At 39.7% G+C, this 11,276-nt stretch overlaps 1 protein-coding gene across 2 annotated transcripts; it reads right to left on the bottom strand.

Annotated features, from left to right (window-relative positions):
* Window positions 1-262: 262 nt before the first annotated feature.
* On the bottom strand, window positions 263-8,788 carry PGBD2 (piggyBac transposable element derived 2). Of its 2 annotated transcripts, none has more exons than XM_020966731.2 (3): window positions 8,281-8,788; window positions 3,277-3,346; window positions 263-2,300 (listed from the first exon to the last, which is right to left on the bottom strand). In XM_020966731.2, exons 2-3 carry the CDS (start codon window positions 3,291-3,293, stop codon window positions 542-544), a joined length of 1,776 nt encoding a protein of 591 aa, XP_020822390.1. In that variant the 5' UTR covers window positions 3,294-3,346; window positions 8,281-8,788; the 3' UTR covers window positions 263-541. The 2 variants fall into 2 exon arrangements, with proteins under 2 accessions (XP_020822390.1, XP_020822391.1); XM_020966732.2 differs by lacking the exon at window positions 8,281-8,788 and adding an exon at window positions 7,729-8,267.
* Between the last annotated feature and the right edge of the window lie 2,488 nt (window positions 8,789-11,276).

Below are 11,276 nucleotides of genomic sequence, written 5' to 3'. Positions count from 1 at the left end.
GATTATATCATTTTTAAAAAATTTTATCCTCAGTGCCTAAAATAGTGCATAGCATATTCTAGTTTCTAATGCTTCTTGATTGATCATTGATTTCTGGTTACTGACTATATACTCACCTCACCGGCACCCAACTCTACTTAAAAAAAATAAACAAAGGGGATGGAAGGGCACAGAAATAACAATGGTTCAACAGCATATAACCAAACATTTCAAAAAATTAAACGTCAACACTTTTTTTTTACTATATTTAGGTACAAGACACTAAGAGACCAAAAATGGGATTTTATTTGGGAAAAAAAGTGAATGATGAAATGAAGGGGAAGGGAACAAATAACGCAAAAACAAACTATTAAAAAGTCAAGTCCAAAAACAGTTTTCAATACACAAGAACAGAAATGCTGCTCTAACTACTATACATAATTGAATATTATTACATATTAATTGAATAAACCTTTGGATATATAATAAGTAAACTTTAAAATGTTACACTCTATTGGACTGCAAACCATTTTTTTCCTTTTCAAAGCATATCCTCAAGTGGTTATTTTATATGATATTCTCTGAAGCATTTTGCATGAACACCTTTCTGGCATTTTTCACATCTGGTATTTGTTTGAGAATGGCAAAGTGCACATCGAGTTCGCTTCTCTTGGTGAATGATCCAATGACCAATCATGTCAAATCTGCTCTCTGTTTCTAAACGTCTGCTCCTTCTTCCTTGGGATGATGTGTCAGCATTGCTTTCTAAATAAACACAAGCAACATATCTTCTGAAAGCCAAGAGGTCTACCTGGGTCTCTTCACTACAGATTCTGTGAAGCTGCCATGCATTGTTTAGAGCCACATCAATAATGTAACCTATAAAGCTAGAGTACCATTTCATTCCTCTAATTTTCACCTTATATTTGGAGATATTTTGATCCATTCTGGCAACACCTCCCATCTTCTCATTGTACAACCTCACCAATGATGGCTGATACACCTGAGTCCTAGTTTTGGATGCACTTGAATAACGATTTGTTAGTTTTACAGGTTCTATTCCGACTGCATTGGAACATACATCAATAACATTGCTATCATGCCAACGGCACACAATGATTTCCTCGCTTTCATCCACTTTGTAATCAAATGAACCTTTTTTCATTTTTTTAAAGTCTTTGGGATCTTTGAGTGGACACCTCTCAGTCATGTATTCATGGACAGTTCCTGTTGCCTTCACCCCCCTTTCTCTCAAAATGGACATCAATTTGACACTTGTAAAAACTTTGTCAAAAAAAATATGGTATGGCAGAGAGCCTCGTTCTTGAAGTGCATCTACAAATCTTATCACCATACTTCCTCCTAAATCTATATCCTTTTCTGGCTTCGTGAATAATGTTCCCTGAGAGGGCTCAAACCAGACTAAGTACCCTCTGCTAGTTGTTCCGCACCAAATCTTATAACCAAATCGAATGGGTTTTCCCTTGTGCAACTGCTTAGATCCACGATGTCCAAAATATTCACACATAGATTCACCAAAGCTATAGTATTCCTCTAGGGGAGCATGCTTTTGGAAATTCTGATTCATCAAAATTATGAGAGGCCTTACCTTTGCAAATCTATCACTCTCATCAAGTTCACTGTTATCAGCAAAGTGTAGGTAAGAAAATATTAATTCAAACCTGTCCCTTCTAATTGCATCAGCAACAAGGTGATGATGTGAATCAGGAGATGTTTCCCAAAACATTCTCCTTCTTGGATAAGAAATATAACCACTCAAAATCAGTATACCCAAAACGCACTTTAATTCCTGGGCTGTAAGACCCAGGTTGACATTTTTCTGCCAAGCATAACGATTGGTTTCATTGACAATGAAATTAATTGTTCCTTCATCAAAAAACAATTCGAAGAGTCCAACTGGGCTCAATTCCTGGCTCTTAAGGTACTCAATATGAGGATCTGATGCAGACCAACTTACAAAGTCAGGTCTGATATCTCTTTTAGTCCAAACCCTCCTTGGTTCGGCAATTTTCTTTTGTCTCTTTCTTGCTGGTTGTAGTTCAAGTTCCTCATTGTCCTCTCCAGTATCAGAGCCTTCAGATACTACAGCAGCATGTAGCACACTTCCAGGCAAGTTCCCTCCTTTTTGTCCATCTTCATCTCCTGAGTCCTCATCAGTGAAGTCTCCTGTGGCATTATCGGGTGGTGAGATGAATATAATTTCTTTCTCTTTGGTGGACTCATCTTCCAGAGAATTTAAAACTTCAAGAAGCTTAGCAGATCTTATCTTAGGGCTAAGCAATTTTCCAGATGCATCTTCTCTAAAAGTACAGAACACAGACATTACTGAGAGGGAGAATATTTTGGATTAGATCATCTTTAGTTCCCTATTATTTTTAAAGGTAATACTAGATAGGAAGAAAAAAAATACTTCCAAATTTTTACTCAGGCACACAGGAACAGGAAAGCAGAAGGAAATGATGAATAACTGCAGACTTTGCCAAATTTTAGAGTAAGAAGGAACCTTAGTGACCATTCAGTTCACTCCTTTCTTTTTGCAGATGAGAAAACTAATGCCTGAGTGGGTTAAATAACTTGCCCAAGGTCATACAACTAATGAATGGCAGAATCAGGCCTAGGACACAAGTCTATTAATTCACAATTCAATGCCTGTTCCACTATACCACATTGGCCATTTCAGCTCCACAAAACTCACATACCAACCCTGAAACACTAATTTCCAAATCCTGTTATTAGGAAAACAAGCATGACTTACACAAGTCCTTGAAAACACTAGGCAGTTTTTCCAATAACATCCCCCCAAAAAGTAAACATCATCTTTTTAGATACAAAGTGGGTAAGCTACCCATTGGTGGCACTCAACTATTACCTACAATATATACTTTCTCTTTTCCTATTGTTTTTCATCTTTCTTTACTCTTTCCCATTTCCTTTATTTTTATCTTCCCTTCTTCCCATTTCTCTGATTCCTGGACATGGCTTAGTTGCACCAGCAGCACTTTAAGATGCTGACTTTTATTCTCAGTAATAAATTTTTTGTTCTGGCCCTGTGATTTCATCAGCGTCTTAGAAAGTTGCCCAGGGAATTAAGAGATTAAGTAACTGACTTGTCTATGGTCACACAACCAGTACATGTCAGAAACTGAACTTGTACACAAAATTCCTTCCGACTCCAAAGTCAACTTGCTATCTATCCATTACACCACACCACCTCTCTATTAATTAAACTGAGAATACATATTGTCAGAATATTCGGTACAAAATGGCAATTCCTACCTTGAGGTTGAAGCCATGGTGAGCTGGGGAAAACAGAACTTTCCTCACATTCAAGAGTCCAAGTTTCTCTCTACAAAATAAAAATGGTGTTTTTGAAAACTGAATCTTCAAAATTCTTTCATAAAATGACTTCTTCCATTCACCCAATATTCAAGAAACATTTATTAAGGACCTAACATATGCAAAGCACTGTGCTAAGGAAAATAAATCTTTGTTTCACAAATAAAATTTTTTTAAAGTTATTAGGAAATACAAGAAGTGGTTTTTTAACAGAAATATGCTAAAATAATCTTGGAAATACTACTGCTGTTTAAAAAGGTATTTATTTTCAAGCAGGTATTAAAAATACATTCCTCAAGTATCACAATAAGGAAATGACTGAGAAAAGAAAATAACCAAAATTAAGAGGAAAGAGCAAAAAGTGAGTGGGGCAGGTAGGTGGTGCAGTAGATAGAGCACTGGCCCAGCAGTAGGACCTGAATTCAAATTTGGCCTCAGACACATAACACTTACTAGCCGTGCGACTCTGGACAAGTCACTTAACCCCAACCGCCTCGCCAAAAATAAATAAATAAATAATAAAAACACACTCAAAAAAAGAGAGCTATCAAGATCTCCCAGGAGAATAACAGAGGCAACTAACAGCAAATAGAATCTTGGAAGCACTATGGTATATTAAGTGGAAAATAACACTCAAGTAGGAATCAGAGGATCTGGTTTGGAATTTTGGCTCTGAAATTTATGTGACCTCTGGTGAATCACTTTACCTGTCTGGGCCTTGATTTTTTCATGTGTAAAATGAGAGTCTTCTAGCTCTAGACTGATGATCCTATGATGGAGTTGGCCTAGATGCAAGGTTCCTTTTAACTCCAAATCTATGATCTATGATTTTTTCATAGGAACCTTAGAGGAGCTTATTTTTGTGGAAAAGGCTGTAAGACAAGACTTCTAAAGTCCATTCTAGCTCCCTATCTATGATCCTAGTAGAAAAAGCACAGGGTTTAGAGTTAGAATATCTGTATTGAAATCTCAGCTCCAATACTTTCTGACTTTATAACATTATATTACATGGGCAAGTCCTTTAACTGAGCCTCTGCTAACCCAACTAAAAAAGATGTTCACCCTATACTACCTACCTCAGTAGGAAAGTGCTTTATCAACCTTAAAATACTTTATAAATGTGAATTATTACTCCACAAGGGGATACACACATAAATATAACCAAGGGTAATCTGAAAGGAAAAACACTAGATCCTTGGGAAAGCAGCAAAAGGAACTCATGGAAGGCTTCATGGATTAAGTCATAGCTGAACTGAATCTTCAAGGAATGTAAAGATTCTAATGGATGGAGATGGGGAGCTTGTGAAAAGGCAGAGCTGGGAGATGAAATGCTGAGTTCAGAATCTTAGTCAGTTTGGCTAGAAAATAAGAATGTATAAAGAGGAATAGTGTAAAATAATGCTGTCAATGTAAGTGAAAGCAAGGCTATGGAGAGAACCTAAAAAGCTTGACAGTTACATGTAGGATGGATTGGAGAGAAGAGTAAGGTGACCTAATCAGGAGGCTATTACAATACTATAGAGATGAGGACCTGAACTAGGGTGGTTAGTGTGGTGAATGAAGAGATGATAATGAACACCATCTATTGATGATTGTAGAGACTGAACTAACAAGATATGGCATACAATTACATATGAAAATAAAGAGATTTTGAAGAGAATGACTCCAAGTCTGGATTTAGGAATAAAAATTATTAATTCCAGTTTGAACATATTGAGTCTGTGATGCTGACAAAATATCCACATGTAGATATCCAGTCAGCAGTAACTGATATGAGACTGGAGTTAAAAGAGAAATTTGGGTGAATTAAGTAAATGGTTCAGGACATAGTCCCACATTTAGCCAGTAGGAAATAAATGAATCTAGAAAAGGAGACAGAGAAGTACACTAACAACCAAATTAATGGCGACAAAGTAAATAAATGTTTATTGGCATACAATAAATGTTACAATTGCTTAACGCTTGCAAGAAGTGGATAGTAAGGAAGTATAATAAGGAAGCACACACAGACCAGTCTTTTTAAGTGTTGTGAAAGTGAGAAATGCAGGACAGGATGACAGGATGCAGTGAAGGTTTTTTGAGGATGGATATACCGAAGGTTGTTATCTGTAGGCAGCAGAGAAACCAGTAGATAGGGCAAGGTAAAAAATGAGACAAGGAAAAGGAATAACAAATGAGGTAAGCTTCTAGAAAGGGGATAGCATCAGGAGCACACAGTTTTGCCAAAGGAGAATCAGTAGTTCATCAGTGACTGAGTTTTGAGACAAAGATTAAGAGAAACGATGCCTGAGTTCACAATGTTTTCAATAAATGAAGCAGGGTCATCTCCTGAAGTATGGGTGTGATTTGGGGCTCAAAGAAAGAGGCCAGAGCTGGTCTGGAACAAAGACTCTGGGAAACTCAAGAAAAACAACTGGTAAAGAATAAAACTTTGCCACGTTAAGACTCATGTATGATGAATCTGTAGTGGACTCAAGATGGCATTCTGAGCAATTCCTCTCTCCTCAGTGGTGACAGCACTTCCTAATCACGTGGTAGAGTTCTGCTGCATTCCAAAGAGAATTCAACATGTCCAAAAGTGAATTTGTCTCCTAACTTCTCCACTACAAAAAAAGTCCCTTTTTCTAAATTCTCAGTTTCTGCTGATGGCATCACCATCCTAATTTCAAAACCTGAGTCAAAGCTGCCTCTCCCTTTTTTTTCCACTTCCAAATTCCACTTTCCAAATTTCAAATCACCAAGTCCTGCTGAGAATATCTCTATTATCTCTCTCAAACTTCTTCCTTTTCACTTCCACTGTCACTATTCACTTTATCATGCTGCCTCTCCATCATCAAACTGGTATTTAAATTATGTACATTAAATTAATGTCTTTTTTCCTTTGCTCTATAGATTATAAGCTCCTTGAAGATAAGAGGTTTATAATCACAATGTTTCATTACTATATTTCTAGCAGTGTAGATGCTTAATGAAAGTCTGTCACTTAAAAATGATGTGTTCATTCCTATGACATGTTCATTCCCATACTGCTCCCAGGAAGAGGGTCTGTTCCTGTTAGTTCTGGGCTATCTTTAAAATTCTAGGATCACAGCTCTAGAAATGGAAGTGCCCTCAGAGCCCATCTAGTCCAACCCCTTCATTTTTCAGATGAGGAACTGAGGCACAGAAAGACTTCCTGTCCAAAGTCACACTGGCAGTAAGCATCAAAGCAAGATTTGAACCCAGGTCCTCTAAATCTAGAGAAAGTGTTCTTTCCTCCATCATTTTATAGAGCTTCTTTCTGCAGAATGGATAATGAATGTGTCATTAATAAGTATATATAAGGAGTGAAGTACAATCCAAAATGGGTGACATCACTATCTGGTTTTAACAATTATTAAGAATTTTTTTACATCATCCATAATAACCTACACACACACACACACACACACACACACACACACACACACACTCTCTCTCTCTCTCATAATTTCTCATAATTTTACCATGGAAAAAGAGAAATGCTTATCTATTTTTTCTATGTGGAAAAAGTTATACAAAATAAAAGCATTTTTCTAACAATAAAGAAACAAAATTAAGCTTAAAACAGATAAAAGGCAGGTGGCAATATAACAAAAGATTTTGATTGTTCAGCGGAGATTTTTTGCAGTACTCTGTAAACTGTTAGGAATTTAAACTTTAAAGGTTCACAGGATCAAGAACTGAAAGGGACCTTATTGATAATATTGTCCAGCCACTTAATTAATTCTAACCATGAGGAAATGAGGTTGACAGTGGTTAAGTAACTTGTTCAAAGTCAACAGCAGAAATACACGCAAAGCTGGGTTTCCAATCCAAATCTGACTCCAAAGCCAACACTCCTTCCACTATACCACATTGAGAAAGACTATGAAGGGAGCAAAGTGGACGGAACTAGAATAGTAATTTACAAAATATACAGAAAAATTTTGAAAGACTTTACAAAATTCTGATCAATGTTATGGTAAGCCTTGAGCCCAAAAGAATTAAAGTGAACAATACCACTCACCTCCTGACAGAGAAAGATAACTTAAACATAGAGAGAGACATTTTTGGATATGGCTAATATGAATATTTGTTTTGTCTGCCTACGCATCCATACGCTGAGGGCCTTGTTTTTCAGGTTCGGTTTTATTTTTCAATTTGTTTAAAGAGGACAGCAGAAGGGGCATACTGCTTTTTTAATTAAAAGGATAAAAATAAAAATCTTTCAAAAAATGAAGCCCACGGCAATACGCATTAAAAAACAAAACAAAAAAAAACCCTCACAGACACAGATCAAACCACAAATGCTAAATTATGAGGCAACCATAGCCAGAATTCAATCACACATTAACACACACACACACTCAGCCCCCCCACCACCGACCCCACCTTTAAACGCAATTCGCCTGGGCAAGGACCCTCTGCCCACCCGTCCTCGCTCAGCCCCGAAGCGCGCCCTACGGGCGCACAGCACGCCCAGACTTCCCGGCGCAGTCTCTCTGCAGCCTCATTTCTCCGCCCTTTGGCCTGCTCCCTCCCTCTAGGGCCGAGGCCAAGCAGAACCGAAGGTGGGAAGCGCGTGCGTCAGGGCCTCTAGGCTGTGACCTCCGACGTCCCGGTTTAGGCCGCAGACCGATTCGAGGCCGGCCTCGGGCACGTCACAGACCTAATCGGGAGGAGGGACAGGGGCAGGGGCAGATGATATTCCTGTCGGGAAGTCCTGGCCCGAAGGGCTGAACAGTCAGCGCAGTAGGGACCGGTAATGGTGACAGCACGACGTCATCATTATGGAAACGTGGCAGGCACCTCCATTACCCACCCACCAAAACAGGAGATCCCGGGAAATCACTACCTCGTGAAGGGCGGCAAGGGGGTCGTCAGGATGGACTGAACCAACATATTTGTAAAGAAACAGTCTCACGGATCAGAAATGATGCCTACCTGCGGGGAAAGCGGACGAGGGAGGAAAGTGGGGCTCCCCCCCGGCCGCCAGCCCCAAGCATTCCCCCTACGCTGCTCAGTACAGGCTGAGCAGAACGCAGCTCGGACAGCCCGCACCGGGCTACCAGGAATGCGGGATGCGGAGGGAAAGGACCACGGGCCTGCGCAAAGACCGCTGTCTCGTATGCGCAACCTCCGGCACAAAAGCGTTTCTCCAGGCGGCCCCGCCCCTTCCCGGCTGCTTGGCTTGGTTTCCGGGAAGGCTCAGTAAGTAGCTCCGGCCCGGCGGAGCGAGTTGAGGGGTACAAGGGGCACACCGCTGCCTCGTTCGTGATGCTTTTCCAGGCCAGGTTATCCTGGTGTTGTAGAAACAGGTGGATCTTTTTTCCCACCACGACCTCCGTGCCTTGTTGCGGTCAAGAACCAAGGCGAAGCAGTGCTTCCTCTGCTCTTCCGAAGGGGGTTACTCCACTTCAGGTTTTGGCCACCCCTCAGTGTATCTCAGCCGTGAGCGATGTCCCGCCCCGACCCCCTCCCCTTTTCCGAGATAGGAGGCGTGGGGGTGACGTAAGGGCTAGAGTGCCGGACTTCCAGATTCGAAGATCCGAGTTCAAGTTCTGCATCTGATACTTGAATAGATGTGTGACCTTGGTTAGACCATTTAGCCTTTGACAGTCACAGTTTTCATCATCTGTAAAATGAGGATGATAATCTTAACCTCCTTCACAGGTTTGTTGTTAGCATCAGTTGAGAACAGTGTAAAACTTTACAAAGCATTAATATTTATTTCTTATAATGACCCCGGCAGGGTTATTGTTTTCAGTCTGTCCCCATCATTTCTGCTGTGGAGTTTCTTTGCTTTTTTTGTAGCATGTTTTGTGTGTCCCATTATCCAATCGTAGATTTAGAACTAGGAATAACATCATCTTATCTAATCTCATTTTGCATTTGATGAAGCTGAAGCCTAAAGACATTGACTTAACGGTCACACAGTAGTGGAACTTATTGAACCTAGGCTCTCTAAACAAACAGTTCAAGTTCTCTTTTTTTCCTGGGAGGCTTTAGGATCAAATCAATGTAGTGAAAAGATCACTTACCCCAGGAGTCCAGCTGCTTTATGTATTCAGTCAGTTCCCCAATCTGGGCCTCAGTTTATTCTTCTCTGGTCATTCAGTTTGAGGATAGATGTTTATTATAGAGTTTACAGTCTGAAGGAACCTTGATCTAATGAGCTCCCTGGGGGCAGAGACCTTGCTTTTGCCTTTCTTTGTATCCCCAGCACTTAGCATAGTGTTTAGCGCAGTGATTAATAAATGCTTATTAACTAACTAATCCAAAGACTGATAAATAACTTACCCAAGTTTCCTTTGGTCTTGTTTTCTTTTTTAAAGAGAAATATGAAAATTCCAACCCACACATTCTTAAGCAAAATAAAGAAAAGGGAAAAAAGAAATTTAATCAATAAATACACACCAAAGTATTTAAAACCATGACATAGAAACAAAAATAACCTTTTTTTCCTGTATGGCGAGTTAAGGGACAGGGCAAGAAGGAAAGCAATCAAAGAAAAGAAAAGAGAATATAAAAGTGTCTATACAAAAGAATGGGGACTATATTAAGAGGAAAGGAGATGAAAAGGAAGGAAGAATCAATTACATCCATTCTAAAGTCAAATAAATTCAACAAGCATTTATTGCTAAATGCTGGGGATATAAAGAAAGCCAAAAAAAACCAGACCTTGGTCTCAAGGAACTCAAAATCTAATAGGGGAGACAACATGTAAGTACCTATGTAGAAAGCAGATACAGGAAAAATTAGAGATAATCTCAGAAGGAAGGCACTAAGATTAAGAGTGACTGAAGGGCTTCTTGTAAAAGGTGAGACTTTAGCTGAGACTCAAAGTCAGGGAAGGCTGGAGGCAGAGATGAGGAGAGAATTCCAGGCACTAAGACAACCATTGAAAATGCCCAAAATCTTGAGATGGAATGGAGTGTTCAGGGAACAACAAGGAGGCCCTTGTCACTAGATCCCAGAGTACTTGGGGGACGTAAGGTGTAAGAGATATAAAAATTTAAAACAATGGGATTTGACAACTGATTGGATGGGTGGGAGAGAGGGATTAGAGAGTGAGGAGTTAGGGATGACACCTACGTTGCCATCAGTAGTATTAGGGAAGTTAGGAAGAGGAGAGGATTTAGGGAGAAAGATGAGTTAAGATGTCTGTGGGACATCCAGTTTGAAATGTGAGACTGAATGACAGAAGAGAAGTTAGGGTTGGTCAATTAGATCTAAGTGTCATCTGCCTAGGCATGATTGTTGAACCTATGGGAACTGATGAGATCACCAAATGAAACAAAAAAGAAAAGGGAGCCCAGGACAGAGCTTTGGGGGATACCCACACTCAGCAAGTGTGACCTGGATAAAAATCCAGCAAAAGAGACTGAGTAGTGGTCAGAGACTGAGGAGAAGCAGGAAGAGTAGTATCATGAAAACCTAGAGAAAAAAACTAGTATAAAGGAGAAGTTGATGACTGGCAGTGTCAGAGGATGCAGAGAGGTCAAGAGGGATGAGGATTGAGAAAAGACCATTGGACTTGACAATTATATTATTAGTAACTTCAAAGAGAGCAGTTTCAGTTGAATGATGAAGCTCAAAACCAGAATGTGAAAGGTAAGAAGAGAATGAAATTATAGGAATTGGAAGCACTTATTGTAGAAGGTCTTCTCAAGGAGTTTAGACACAAAAGCATGAGAGGTAGAGGATTATCACTGTTAGAGATGGATAGATTAATTGAGGGTTTTTTGAGGATGGGAGAGACATGGGCATGTTTGTAGCTGGAAGGGAAGCAGCCAATAGAAACTAAAAATAAATAACAAGATAGGGTTAATGGAAGGGGCAATTTGCTGGAGACTGGAATGGCATCACTTGTGCATGTAGGGCAATTTGGCAAGGAGAAGGGCACCTTCTTCCGGTGAAATAAGATTAGAAGGGGAGAT

The sequence above is a fragment of the Phascolarctos cinereus genome, unplaced genomic scaffold (assembly GCF_003287225.1).
Source record: "Phascolarctos cinereus isolate Bilbo 61053 unplaced genomic scaffold, phaCin_HiC Scaffold_5;HRSCAF=322, whole genome shotgun sequence".
Taxonomy (NCBI): domain Eukaryota; kingdom Metazoa; phylum Chordata; class Mammalia; order Diprotodontia; family Phascolarctidae; genus Phascolarctos; species Phascolarctos cinereus.
Note: the sequence above shows the minus strand (reverse complement) of the source record. Positions and strands in the feature narration are given on the sequence as shown.